The 15662-nt window shown below is 41.7% G+C and overlaps 1 protein-coding gene across 1 annotated transcript in view; it reads right to left on the minus strand.

Moving 5' to 3' along the window:
• HPRT1 (hypoxanthine phosphoribosyltransferase 1) overlaps positions 1–15115 on the minus strand; it is a 34408-nt gene extending 19293 nt beyond the window's left edge. Inside the window, exons 1-3 of the mRNA XM_039239860.1 lie at positions 14941–15115; positions 4293–4399; positions 2213–2396 (exon numbers count right to left, since the gene is read on the minus strand). Coding sequence (XP_039095791.1) covers positions 2213–2396; positions 4293–4399; positions 14941–14967 — 318 coding nt within the window. The 5' untranslated portion in view covers positions 14968–15115. The remainder of the gene's footprint in view (positions 1–2212; positions 2397–4292; positions 4400–14940) is intronic.
• Positions 15116–15662: the final 547 nt, after the last annotated feature.

The following is a 15662-nucleotide window of genomic DNA, read 5'->3' on the forward strand; positions in this document are numbered from 1 at the left end:
GAATTATTAAATCAGGCAGAAATGTTACTTCAAATCAACAGTAAAGATATGGATTTAATTTTTTTTTCTTTAGGAGTAAATACACACAGAATTTCACATAGAACAGATATGATTTTTCTCTACCTTAAAAACTAACCTAAAAACTTGGTTTGCTTATGCTTAAGACTTCATTCTTTTTTTTTAACATGTGTTTTTTTTTAATGTTTATTTATTTTGAGAGGGAGAGAAAGAGTGCACGCACGAGCAGGGGGGGGGGGGGGGGGGGGGGGGGGGGGGGGGGGGGGGGGGGGGGGGGGGGGGGCGAGAGACACGATCCCAAGCAGGCTCCACACTGTCGGCGCAGAGCTCGATGTGAGGCTGTAACTCCCACGAACCATGTGATCATGACCTGAGCCCAAATCAAGAGTTGGACGCTTAACTGACTGAGCCACCCAGGTGCCCCTAAGATCTCATTCTTTTTATCAGCTCAGGATTTAAGCTTAATAATCCTCTAAGATTTAAAACTAATAGGAAAAAAAACTCTAGAAGTAGAAAATGGAATTAAACTGCCAAAGTACTTCCATGGCTTTAAATTATTCTTATAACTATAAAATACTTTAAAAAATATTAACTCCCCTCATTTTTTTTCACAAGTTTTCTTTTCAAAGAAAAAGCATTCTATGCAAATCCTGAAAGAAATTAAATTTAGGGGCGTCTGGGTGGCTTAGTCGGTTAAGTGTCCAACTTCAGCTCAGGTCATGATTTCACAGATCGTGAGTTTAAGCCCCACGTCGGGCTCTGTGCTGTCAGCTCAGAGCCTGGAGCCTGCTTCAGATTCTGTGTCTCCCTCTCTCTCTGCCCCTTCCCCGCTCACACTCTGTCTCTCTTTCCTTCAAAAATAAATAAACATTAAAACATATGTTGTCTACACACAATTCTTTAAAAAAAGAAAGAAAGAAAGAAAGAGAAATTAAATTTAAAGCATAAAGAAACAAGACTGATTTTTATGTATACGTGTGTGGAGTGGGGGCGGGGGGACTCAGGAAGATCAAAAAAAGAAATCATACCACGGACCAGAAGTACATGTTTTGACTCTAAGCCAACAATAAAGGCTGGGTAGCTATGCTGCTAGCAGCTATACTGACTAGATTTAAATCTTACTGTAAACCAGCTAACTAACTGTAACTAACTTCTGTTGAGTGAAAATCCAAACTCTGTATTTGAACAATTCTTTAAGTCACGCAAGACTCTGACAAATTAAAAGGAGCTTGTAAGTATGAAGGAATGTCACGGCATGTGAGCACAGCAGGTTTTCAGGGGATAGGGGAAGTGTCTGAAATGGTTCTCCAGTCACCCAGAGGACTGATGAAAATGTGGAAAAGGTCAAATAACTTGGGTCAAATAGATGATTAACTGGGAGAATGAAGGTTGAAAGTTAAATGCTAAGTAGTCTTACTCTCAATGAAAACATAAACAGAAGGGTAGTTTCGACAAAGGTTGCACAATACAGATTCATGAAACAGCAAAGACCAGACCTTTGCTCTGATCTTCGAAGAAGCTAGAAGAAACCCCACTTTTAAGGAAAAGAGTGACTCACAGGAACCGCAATGCCAACAGGCAACCAGAAACAAACAACACTAGGAACTAATCAAAATCACACGTTCACATGATCAAAGAAATTACGGATGATGAAATTCACATGTAAAGATCACACTGACTCTGGCTCATCCCACTGTTGATTTTGGTTACTGTGTCAATATTCTCGAACATTTGAGGTCCCGTGACACCGGCAGAGTAACTGAATCAAAAGTGGCTTCTGCAGTGGGCCGATGCCTTCCCTCCACATGTGCCTTCTAGGAAACAACTGTTGACTCACCTTATTTATCAGCTGCAAAGTGACTTTCAACTCCCTGGAAAACCAGTCTAGCCAACAGCACGTATAGTCAAAAAAGATCCCTCAAGTCCTAACAGCAGCTCCCAAAAGTGGTCTTTAAAAAATCCAAAAACCCAAACCAAACCAAAACTCCTTTCAAAAAAAAAAAGTGGCTAGTCCAAGGTGACTAGTTTAAAAAAGACAATATTCGCTTGGGTATAAAGTAGCAGTGAACAGATTAGAAAATGTCGCTGTAACCAAGGGCAATCAACATGTAAGTATGGTTTGTAGAGCTTCAAAAACACACAGAAAAACGTACAGTTACCAAGGTTTCAGTAAGCATATATTAAATACACTTACACAGTAGCTCTTCAGTCTGATGAAATCTACAGTCATAGGAATGGATCCATCACTATTTCTGTTCAGTGCTTTGATGTAATCCAGCAGGTCAGCAAAGAATTTATAGCCCCCCTTGAGCACACAGAGGGCTACGATGTGATGGCCACCCATCTCCTTCATCACGTCTCGGGCAAGACGCTCGGTCCTACAGAAATATCAGGAATTTAACAGAAATTAATTTATAATAGAATAGAAATATATTTAACCTTATAATAAACATCCCTTTAGGCATTCAACTTCCACCAAACACATCCTTTGCCCCCCATGAAGTATATCCTTGCTTCGTAAAGATAAAAACTTTTAAACTCTTCAAAATACAGGTCTACCATAACATCTATCATAAATATTTAAGGGGCACTGGGATGGCTCAGTCACCTAAGTGCCAGACTCTTGGTCTTGGCTCAGGCCATGACCTCACGGTTCATGGGTTCGAACCCCTCATCAGGCTCTGTGCTGAACACTGCAGAGCCTGCTTGGGATCTTCTCTCCCTCTCTCTCTGCTTCTCCCCCACTCACTCTCTCTCTCTCTCTCAAAATAAATAAATAAACATTAAAAAAGTAAATATTTAAAATGCAAATTAAAATATTACTTTCACCTACCACAATGGCAAATTCTTATTAAATGAGATTTCTCTGATAATAGGCAATATTGTAAGGCTGTGAAAAAACAGCACTCTCATATACCACTGTGAGTATAAATTCAAATAACTTTTTGGAGGATAATCTGGCAGTATCAGAAGCATTCAATAAATACCTTCCCGTTGACCCAGAATTTCCCCATGGATAAAGTTGAAGCAAGTGCCCAAACGTGTATAAAAGAACGTTCCCTTCTAGTATGGTCTGTAAAATAATGGAGATACCCTGCGTGTCCATCAGTAAAGGACTGCTTAAGTCAATTATGGTACAGTCAGAAAATGGAATGTTACGCAACCTTCAAAATATATGATAGCTCTAAATATACTAATATGAAACAGTGCCCAATAAGTTTCAGACCTATATGACAGTACCACCTTCAAAATATAGGATATAGCTCTAAATATACTAATATGAGAATATTTCCAATACATTTCAGACCTATATGATAGGACACACCTATGTATTAAAATACATACAGTTGACTCTTGAAAAACACTGCACAAGCCCACTTATAAATGGACTTTTGTTATAAATCTCCTACTATAAATGTGTTTTCTCTTCCTTATGATTTTATTAATAACATATTTTCTCTAACTTACTTTATTGTAAGAATATATAATACATATAACATACAGAATATGTGTTCATCAACTGTATGTTATCAGTGAGACTTCTGATCACCAGTAGGCTATCAGTAGTTAAGTTTTAAGGGGAGTCTGAAGTTATACACAGATTTTGACTGCACAGGCATTGGCGCCCGTAACCCGCAATTGTTCAAGAGTTAGTGTACATATATTTGCATACAGTATATGTGCACAGCCAGTATGTATGGAAGGACTATCTATGCAGGAGGCTGAGAGACCTCTATTCTTCTCACTTAAAGCCTCAATCCTTAGAATATCTCACAGCACACATATATGGATACTATAATCTTAAAATCAAAAAGAAAATAGCCACACCAGGCAAGCATTTAAATACAAAGTAAAGTTTCTCACTGTAATTCATTTAAGGGGAACTTGTCAAGCTAGACATGCATAATAATCAAAACATGACCTTCCCCTCATGTGACTTCGCCCCAGCCCATTACTCTGTTCAGGGCTGAGTAATCAAAGACTGTTACTGGAGTTCATTCCTCCAATGTCCCTTCAATGTTTACTTTATTCTACTCCCTACAGATTCCCAGTACACCATGACTCACACTGGGTAATTAGCTCTCCCCCTACCTTTTTTGTAAAGAGGGCTCTAAAATAGAAAACATCTATTATTTGACAAGCTGGCCTAGTTGATGTTCAAATATCAACTACTTGAAAAAGTTGCTGACACCTGAAATCAATGCAAATAAAAAACAAAAACAAAATAGAAACTGAGAAAAAACCAAAAACTTCACTTTTAAGATCTTACTGACCTGTCCATAATTAGTCCATGAGGAATAAACACCTTTTCCAGATCCTCAACGTAATGATGAGGTATACAAAATAAATCTAGGTCATAACCTGGTTCATCATCGCTAATCTGGAAAAGAAATAGTACTGTTTCAGTGGCAGCATTACACGACTGAATTTAGATGCTAAAAAACCTTAGCCTTTACGGGAAATTTAGGTATGAGACATCAAGAATTTTCTGTAACTTTGTAGGTATGACAATGAATTATAGTTATATGAGAAATGAACTGTTTCAGAGATGAACAGTTATGGTTGTAGAAGTAAAAGGACATGATATGAAATTTCCTTTAGTTCAGCAAAGAGAAAACGAACAACTTTAAAGAGTTAAGACAAATGTGGCAAAATCTTGCTAACATTTTAAACACGGCTGATGAGCATATGGGGATTCATAGACCCCATATTATTAATGTATTAATCCTAAAATTAGGATTCTCTGTCCCCTCCGTGCTCGTATACAGTTTCTCAAAATAAATGAACATTTAAAAATTTTTTTTTTATGTTTTTTATTTATTTCTAGGAGAGAGAGAGAGACAGCGTGAACAGGGGAGGGTCAGAGAGAGGGAGTCACAGACTGAAACAGGCTCCAGGCTCTGAGCTGGCAGTCAGCACAGAGCCCGACGCGGGGCTCGAACCCACGAACCGTGAGATCATGACCTAAGCGAAAGTCGGACGCTTAACCGATTAAGCCACCCAGGCGCCCCCAAAAAATTTTTTTAAATAAAAAATAAAATACTAGAAATAAAAGTGGTAGTAGAATTTAATGTAACTTCATTCCTTCATTTCATCCTGTAATTGTATGCTTTTCATTATAAACATGTATTCTTTAATCAAAAAGTGCAATTTTTATTTTGGAGGAAAACTAGATGCAGTGTGCTGACATTGTTATTGCTGTTTACATATTCCAGAAACATTTACTAGTTCATGGAGCATTTCTTTAAGATTAGTATCATCGGATGATGATAAGAGTTTTGGCAGTTTTCAAGAAATACTGGTCAAACCGTAATTAAATCTCAATGTATCAGCTAACAGCTACTGAACAGCTTTCCATCAGCACTATGTTAGATGCTTAAGGATAGGTAGCTAGGCTTTCAATAAATTTTAAAAATACATACTTAAGATTTATATTATTATTCACAGAATTCATAATTATATTCTGAAAAATTTGAGGTGCATGTCACTTTTTCAGACCCAAAAGATCAGTTTTGAGCTCTCCAGACTTGGGTGGAATTTTAGGTACTGTCTTACCCAGCTGGTAGTACCTCCACACCACCTCCACCTCTGCACATGGCCAGGAAGCCGGCAGTGAGGCAGGGGTGTGGACCAGAACACGAACACGGACATGACCGTGTGGCATATGGTGCCCAGGCACTCGCTCGGCAGCCAGACTGAGAGTGGTAGGAAGTCAGTATTGATTTGTTTTTAAATCAACACATACTACTACTTTCACACACAGCAAGAAAAATTCTATTCTTGCGGGGGCGGGGTGGAGGGGAAGATTATGCCAGATCTGGCATAAAGTACTAATGTATCTGCTAAACATTCACGTCATGCACATTACAGAACACCTTCACTACAAAGAGAATGGAAATGGGACATTTGTGTCCCCTACAGGAGTATTTCAAGAATACTTTATAACAAGCAAGTATTACTTTTTTAAATTTTATAAACTGAAACTCAGCTTAAGTTTTGGGAAAAGGCAGACCTTGCTAGATCCTGTAAGAGGAGAGGATAAACATTCAGGCCTGGCTCAGAATACATCTGCTATTACCTGACAAGAATGAAGACGGACCACTGCATCCTGCTTTGACACTAAGACGATCCAGAGCACCAAAATGGCTTCCCTGAAGGTTACTCACCACTTCTACCAAGTTACTCCTGGCTCCGCACAAGCATAAACCAGGACCCACCCAGGACTCTTTGAAATGTGCAACATTTGTAAAGCCTACAGCTTCTGTGAAAATGGCTTCGTGCCCGGCTACAGGTTTTGCAGGCAGCCTAAGAACTCCATGAGTCTGATTTGTCTCAAAGCCAAAGTGAATTCTACCCAGAGCTCGTCCCAGACATGCCGTCTAATACAGACAGAACAGCTGGGATGTACATCAAAAGAGGAATCCTACACCAAATTAATTTCTAATGTAAAAGTTTTTATTTTCAATCAATACTATTAGGTTTATATATCACATTTAATGTTGATTTGTGATTATATGAGAATATTACGATAAATTACATGCCAACAAACTGGACAACCTAGAAGAAATGGATAAATTTCTAACAACATATAACCTCCTTAAACAGAATCAGGAAATAGAAAATTTGAAGAGACCAATTACCAGCAATGAAATTGAATCAGTATTCAAAAAACTCCCAACAAACAAAAGTCCAGGACCAGATGCCTTCACAGGTAAATTCTACGAAACATCTAAAGAAGAATTAATACTCATTTTTCTCAAACTAGTCAAAAAAAAAAACAGAAGACGAAAGAAAACCCAAATTCATCCCATGAGGCCTGCATTACCCTGATACCAAAACCAGATAAAGACACTATAGAAAAAGAGAACTACAGGCCAATATCACTGGTGAACATGAAAAAAATCCTCAACAAAGAATTAGCAAACCCAATCCAACAATACATTAAAAAAATGATTCACCATGATCAAGTGGTATTGATTTCTGGGATGCAAGGGTAGCTCAATATTTGCAAATCAACCAATGGGATCAAAACCATTTGATCATTTCAATAGATACAGAAAAGGCATATGACAAAGTACAACATCCATTCACGGTAAAACCGTCAACAAAGTAGTTTTAGAGGGAACATACATGAACATAATAAACGCCATATATGAAAAACTCACAGCTGGGGCGCCTGGGTGGCACAACTGGTTAAGCGTCCGACTTCGGCTCAGGTCACGATCTCACCGTTTGAGAGTTCGAGCCCCACATCAGGCTCTGTGCTGACAGCTCAGAGCCTGAAGCCTGCTTCGGATTCTGTGTCTCCCTCTCTCTCTCTCTCTGCCCCTCTCTTGCTCGCACTCTGTCTCTCTCTCTCTCAAAAATAAATAAACGTTTAAAAAAAACTCCACAGCTAACATCATACTCAACAGTGAAAAACTGAGAGCTTTTCTCCTAAGGTCAGGAAGAAGACAAGGTTGTCCACTCTCACCACTGTTATTCAACATAGTACTGAAGTCCTGGCCACAGCAAGCACACAAGAAAAAAGTAATAAAAGGATTCAAACTGGTAAGGAAGAAGTAAAACTTTCGCTCTTTGGAGATGACATGATACTATACATAGAAAACCCTACAGACTCCACCAAAAAAACAACTAAAACTTCAGTAAGATCACAGGATACAAAATCATTGTAGTGAAATCCATTGCATTTTTATACACTAATAATTAAGTAACAGAAAGAGACATTAAGAAAGCAATCTCATTTATAACTGCATCAAAAATAATAACAACACCTAGGAATAAACTTAACCAAGGAGGTAAAAAGATCTGTACTCTGAAAACCATAAAACACTGATGAAAGAAACTGAAGACAACATAAACAAACGGAAAGTTATTCCATGCTCATGGATTGGAAGAACAGATATTGTTAAAATGTCCATACTACTCAAAGCAACCTACATATTTAATGCAATCTCTATCGAAATACCAACAGCATTTTTCACAGAACTAGAGCAAATAATCCTAAAATTCCTATGGAACCACAAAAGACCCTGAATACAGCCCAAAACAAATCTTGACAACGAAAAGTAAAGCTTGGAAGTATCCTAATTCCAGATTTCAAGTTATACTACAGAGCTGTAGTAATCAAAACAGTATGGTGCTGGCACAAAAACAGACACACAGATCAACAGAACAGGATAGAGAGCCCAGAAACAAACTCACGATTGTATGGTCAATTAATCTTCAACAAAGCAGGAAAGAATATCCAGTGGGAAAAAGTCTCTTCAACAAATGGTGTTAGGAAAACTGGCCAGCCACATACAAAAGAATAAAACTGGACAATTTTCTTACACCACACACAAAAATAAACTCAAAATAGATTAAAGACCTAAACGTGGAACCTAAAGCCATAAAAATCCTAGAAGAGAGCACAGGCAGGAATTTCTCTGACATCAGCGGTAGCAACTTCTTTCCAGATAGGTCTCCTAAGGCAAAGGGAAACAAAAATAAACTATTCAAGTTCTTCAAATTAAAAAGCTTCTGCTCAGCAAAAGAGACAGTCAATAATACTAAAAGACAGCCTACTGAATGGGAGAAGATATTTGCAAATGACATATCCGAAAAAGGGTTAGTATCCAAAATATACAAAGAATTGATATAACACCCAAAAGACAAATAACCTAATTAAAAAATGAGCAGAAAGTGTGCCTGGGTGGCTCAGTCGGTTAAGTGTCCAACTTCCACTCAGGTCATGATCTTATGGTTTGTGAGTTTGAGCCTCGTATCAGGCTCTGCACTGACAGTGTGGAGCCTGCTCATGATTCTCTCTCCCTCTCTCTCTGCCCCTCCCCTACTTGTGCTCTCTCTCAAAATAAATAAACTTTTAAAAATGAGCAGAAGACATATGTATATGTGCTGCCGAAGCGAGCACAATGAGCAGAAGACATATGAACAGGCATTTCTCCAAAGAAGACATCCAGAAAAAAAAAAACAGAAGACATCCAGATGGCCAACAGACACATTTGAAAAGATGCTCAATATCATTCATCACCAGGGAAATGCAAATCAAAATTACAGTAAGGTATCACCTCACACCTGTCATAATGGTTAATATCAACAACACAAGAAACAACAGGTGATGGTGAGGCTATGGAGGAAGGAGACCCCTTCTGTACTGTTGGTGGGAACGCAAACTCATGCAGCCACTGTGGAAAACAGTATGGAGGTTCCTCAAAAAGTTAAAAGTAGGGGCGCCTGGGTGGCTTAGTCGGTTGAGCATCCGACTTTCGCTTAGGTCATGATCTCGCGGTTCGTGGGTTCGAGCCCCACATCGGGCTCTGTGCTGACTGCCAGCTCAGAGCCTGGAGCCTATTTCGGAGTCTGTATCCCCCTCTCTCTCTGACTCTCCTCTGCTCGCGCTGTCTCTCTCTCTCTCTCTCTCTCTCTCTCTCTCTCCCCTAGAAATAAAAATATTAAAAAAAATTATATTCTAAATATAATGAAAGTGACAGTGGAGAAACACTGGACTTTCTATTTATAATTTTGAAGGAACGTATTTACAAGGATACATCTGCAAGCCCACATTCACTATCAAAACACAATTTACAACATAATTTANTCTCTCTCTGACCCTCCCCTGCTCACGCTGTCTCTCTCTCTCTCCTAGAAATAAATAAAAAATTTTTTAAAAAAAGGTTAAAAATAGAACTACCCTACGATCTAGGAATCACATTACTGGGTATTTACCAAAACAAAACAAAACACTAATTCAAAGGGATACATGCACCCCTATGTTTACTGCAGCATTATTTACAATAGCCAAATTATGGAAGCAGCCCAAGTACCCATCGATTGATGAATGCATAAAGATGAGCTGGGTGTATACACACACACACACAATGGACTATTATTCAGCCATCAAAAAAGAATGAAATCTTGCCATCTGCAACAACATGGATGGAGCTAGACAGTATTTATGCTAAGTAAAATGAGTCAGAGAAAGACATACATGATTTCATTTATATGTGGAATTTAAGGGAAAAAAACAAAGGAGAAAAAAAGACAAACTAAGAAAGAGACTCTTAACTATAGAGAACAAACAGATAGTTACCAGAGGGGAGGTGGGGAGGAGGGATGATGGGTGAAATAGGTGACGGAGACTAAGAGTACACTTACTGTGATGAGTACTGAGTAATGTACAGGATTGTTCAATGACTATATTATACACCTGAAACTAATACAACACTATACTGAAATTAAAAATTTTTTTAAAAAAGTAAATTTTTAAAAAGGGTGATTTGTTCAAGCATAAAAAACATGTTAATATAACTCTTTCCAAAAGGCAGAAGCAAAAAATCTTAAAACTTGTACTGCTTGAGGTACTTTAGGCATGAATCACAACTCTGTTACAATTCACTGTAAATAAAAGGGGTATACTGATTGGGGTCCTAATTTAAGAAATAAATGATTGGCCACAGGTAGTCTGTTGTCAGAACTGGGCAATGTGTGTATGAGGGTCTGTTATACTATTATCTCTACTTGTAGATATTTCAAATATAAAGTTAAATACAGAGTAATTTTTTTAAATGATGACAAGGCACCAACATCAACTTTTCCCAATTTTTACATTTAAGGAAAAGTCCAGGGCTTTCAAATCCATATATAATAACCAAATATTAGAATACTAATTTTAAAATGGCGAGGACCTTATCCAGAACCTGTATTCTTATTACTAATACTCAAATATTTATTGAGAACCTACTATGTTCTATGTACATACTAGAGAGGATTAGATAAACCTGACATACCTACCCTCAAGGAGCTTACAGTATAGAAGACATGACATGTATATGAATAACCATAAGGAAGGGTTAAACTGCTATGAAAAAGATACCCATGAAGGATGCTGGGAGTTTAGAGAGTACTCAAACTCTCAGAAGCCTCACTTGCACCTAGACCAATGGTAAGAAATAAAAAAGATATAATTCAATGAACATGAACTTGGTTTTTATTTTTTTTTTCATTTTACTTATTTTAGAGTGGAGGGGAGAGGGGCAGAGGGAAAGAAAGAGAGAAGGTGGGGGAGAATCTGAAGCAGGCTCCATACTCAGTGGGGAGCTCGATGCAGGGCTCAGTCCCACGACCCTGAGATCATGACTTGAGCAAAAATCAAGTCAGACACTCAACCGACTATGCCACCCAGGCGCCCCCAGGAACTTGGTTCCAAAACATCCAAATCATCCAAAACACCAAAACTTCATATTAAATGGGTCCAATAACCTCAATCTCTACAAGAGCTAGACGGAAATATACTCGGTGGCCTTTAATCTTATTAGCCCTTATTTGTCTCATCTGATATTAATATCTGATATTAACCTCATCTGATGTGAATTAGTTAACAATCCAGTGGCTGCTCTGACAGGAAGGGATTGCAATATATTAAATTTCATAAAAATGCATTTTGCATTCACGTTGATAAGGCACTGTGCAATAAGTTTTGTAGGAAACATACAAAGATGAGTTTAAACTGAGAGCCCTCAAAGAACTTATAATCTAGTAGAAAAGACATATATTCATACAACTATACGGCACAATAAAGCTTGTCATTTGTACCTGAATTGAATTTGACCAAGCCCACAAATTTGTGATTATCAAAAGCAGTTATATGTGCACGAAAGATAAACCTGGAACCCAGCACCAATGACTCCCCCTACAGCAATACCAAGCTTAAAGTAGTCTGTTGCCTGGTTGTAAACTGAATCAAGTACACTGGCACGTCTCTAATACTGAATTAGCACAGTTTTCTAAATTAACCAGGCAATAGTTGATGATGAAGGTAAGTCACACTTGTAAATGAACGGAAATCCCATCTGTTTTATTGGCGACTTGGTGTTGCATGTCTAAGTGTGTGGTTATTACACCTTCTAAAACACCCGCATTAGCCTGCTGGAGCTGCCATCACAAAATCCCACCGACTGGGTGGCTTAAACAACAATAATTTATTTCTTGCAGTTCTGGATGCTGAGAAGTCCAAGATCAAGAATGCCAGCATGATAGGTTACATTCCAAGGCCTCTTTTCTGGGCTTGTAGGTAGCTGCTTTCTCCTAGCTCTGTGCACAGTGGAGGGTGGGGTGGGAGCTCTTTGGTGTCTTTTCTTAAAAGACCAGGACCCCAATCTCATGACCTTATCTAATCCTAATTACCCCATAAAGGGCCCCATCTCCAAATACCACACAGTGGGCAGTTAGGGCTTCAACATGTGTATTTGTTGGCTATTACTGGAGACACAAACATTCAGTCCATAACAAGAAACTGACATAAAATGGCTAAAGTAGATTACAAAGAAGATTCTGGATGGCTCTGGGAAGAGCCCAACCCAAAAGTATTTGAGGAGGAGCTGGGGCACCTGAGCGGCTCACTTGGTTGAGTGTTCAACTTCAGCTGAGGTCATGATCTCACGGTTCGTGGGATGGAGCCCCGTGTAGGGCTCACTGCTGTCAGCACAGAGCCTGCTTTCCATCCTCTGTCTCCCTCTCTCTCTCTCAAAAATAAATAAATCTTAAAAAAAAATATTTGGGGCACCTGGGTGGCTCAGTCGGTTAAGCATCCAACTCTTGGTTTCAGCTCAGGTCCTGATCTCACGGCTGGTGAGTTCGAGCCCCATCCTGGGCTCTGTCTGTGCTATCAGTGTGGAGCCCACTTGGTATCCTCTCTCCCTCTCTCTCTCTCAAAAATAAATAATAAAACATTTTTAAAAAATGGAGAGGTTAAGAAGCACCCAGGTGGCTCAGTCAGTTGAGCATCTGTCTGGCTTTGGCCTAGGTCATGATCTAATGGTTCCTGGGTTTGAGCCCCATGTTGGGCTCTGCACTGACAGCACAAATCTTGCTTCAGCTTCGCTATCTCCCCCTCTCTCTGACCCTCCCCTGCTCTCTCTCTCTAATAAATAAACAAACATTAAAAAATGGAGAGGTTAAGAGCAGACTCTGGGGCCAGATAACTCAGATTCAAATCCTAGCATTGCTGGGTGATCTTGGGTAAGTTACTTAACCTCTCTGAGCCACATAAATTTATTTTTCAATTTAAAAATATCCAATCAGTTAACATATGTAAAGGGCTTAGAACAGAAACCAGAACACAGTAAGCACTAGATGAGTGCCTGTTGTTACTAACATGCAGACAATTTTTGGCAAGGAAATAAAAAAAGAACAGGACTTTGCCAACCAAAACCACACTGAAGTTCTTAATGTTCAAACGAAACTAACAATAGTGAGTTCTAGCAATAATAATTCACTGTGTGCTGGGGCAGGCATCACCCCCAAAGCTTAAAACATCTAACTTCCTCAGCAACTGAGTAAACACAAAAGCCCCCACCATTTTTTGAGTACCTACTATTAGGATACCATTTAAGGGCATGGGCTCTTGAGGGAGACCTAAGTTTGAGTTTGAGTTTCTCTTTGGAACTAGGTGAAGTGGGTATGGCCAGAAGCAAAATTACTTAACTTCTCTGAGGCTCCGAAGATTCCTTCTCTGTAAAATGTTAAGAATCATGCTATTGTTACAGGGTTGTTTTGAGGACTAAACTGGACTGTGGAGGTAAACACACAGTAGCTATTACTACTATTCCCAGTCAAAGACCATGGAAAGGTTGCTTAATCAGACAGTCTTACAATATTTCAATAACACCCTGAGGTAGCTAGCACCTCAGTTATACATTAGGGACACTTGAGCTCAGAGAAGTGAAGTAAGTTACCCAAGGCCACACAGCTAGTGAATTAGCCCAAACCAGCAAGATTCCAGGCCAGACTCCATGAAGAACACTGCTCTTTACCTTAAGCCATCATTCCCACTAGCAATAGGATCCTTCCTTTTGGGGCGGGGGGGGGGGGGGGGGGGGGGGGGGGCGGGCTCAAGTGTTTATTTAATTTATTCATTCAACAAACCATTATGGAGAATTTCTTACATACCAGGCACTGTCCTATATGCTGTGGTTACAGTGGTGATCCCTGACCTTATAACGTTTGTTTTAGTGGGAGAGACAATCAACAGGTAATCAGGTAACTGCTAAAATAAAACGATGACCGATGATGCAGACCGAGGTATGTCACTATTGGGCGGGGTGTTGGCCATTTTAGCAAGCATAATCAGAAAGGGTGGGGTGGGGGGTGGTGCAGCTTGGCTTTTTCCAGAAACAGAAACGAGGTTGGAGACAGGATACAGAGGCTGATGATGGTACGAATGTCCTTGAAGGTGAGGACCAGATTCGCACGTTTTGTCCGTGCAGCATCAAAGAACACAGGATCCGGTTTGGGGCGTGCCTGGTTTCGAGGCCTAGCTACCTCAGGGCTGAGAGAAAATTACCTAAAATCGGTTCACTGTTTTCCTCGTGTGTAAAAAGGTAGGCATGGTTACCGCTGCCAAGCCTGCTGTGAGGCTTCACCCCGGCAATGCGCATTCGCACAGTCATGGTGGCATTTGCGGAACTAGGTGCAAGTCCCAGTCCCCGCACGCTCTCCCACGTGGCCGCTCCCGTGCCCGCGCCCTGTTCAAGGGGCCCTGAGGACCTCAGCGGCACGGCCCCAGTTTAGAGAAGGGCTTCTAGTGACAAAGCCGCCATCCGCGGCGCGCCGCGTCCTTCCCGAACTGGCCCGCTGGCCCGCCCCGCAGCACGCTCCCCAGCGACACCGAGGCCACCAAAACGCCATTGCCACCCCGTCCTGCCCCACGCAGCCCTCCCCCCGCCAGGCCTGTCCCGGGGCACCCACCCCGCACCTCGCCCTGCGTCCCCCACGCCGCCCCGCGTGACGTAAAGCCCGAGCCAGGACGCGGCGGCCGCCCCCCGCCCCTCCGGGCTTCCCCGGGCCACGCCGGCCGGCGCCCGCACTGCGGGCCCCGAGCCTCAGGAGCCGCGCGCCGCCGCCGCGGGCCACGCCGCTCACCACGACGCTGGGGCTGCAGGTCGACATCACGGAGCCGGCGAGCGCGCGCTGAGGGCAGCCTGAGGAGGAGGAAGTCGGAGGCGCAGGCTCCTCAGAGGGCGGCGACGCGCGGGAGAGCCGACAGATCCGTCCCTCCTGCACTCTAGGCCGCAGACGCCGCCGCCAGAGCGAAGGCAAAACAGGCCCCGCCCGCCCCGAGGCTCCGCCCACCTCCGAGGCTCCGCCCACAGACCGCCCGGGCGCCTATGCCGGCGCCTGCCGGTCTTCACGCGCCGGACGTGGGAATTTTCCTGCGGAAGAAGCGGAGACGGCTGGTGCGCCGCCTCCTTCCAGCTTTCCCTGGGGCTCCCCAGCGGGAGGGCGCCCGGATCCCCAAACCTGCCGCCGCCCGGTTTCTTCTTAGCGGCCCTAAACTGGGCGCTGGCTTTTCAGCCTGCAGTCACCACGTGCTTCTGTCGCCCGGTGTCCCTTTCCCAAGACTCTGGACTGCATTGCGGATTCCGTTTTCCCAGTTCTACCAAAAATCTTTCACTGGGTGTGAGTTGAGACCAAGAGCCCCAGAGTCAGCAGATCAGGGTGCCAGTCGGACGGGGGACACCTAACTGCTGTGTGACCTTGTACAAATCAGATTCGCTGAGCCTCTTTATTCGTCTCCGTAAAATGAGGATATTAACAGGATCGTTGTGAGAGTTACACATGGTATCCCTGTGTGTGTCTGTGTG

Source organism: Hyaena hyaena, unplaced genomic scaffold (assembly GCF_003009895.1).
Source record: "Hyaena hyaena isolate Hyena2069 unplaced genomic scaffold, ASM300989v1 scaffold_162, whole genome shotgun sequence".
In the NCBI taxonomy this organism is placed as follows: Eukaryota; Metazoa; Chordata; class Mammalia; order Carnivora; family Hyaenidae; genus Hyaena; species Hyaena hyaena.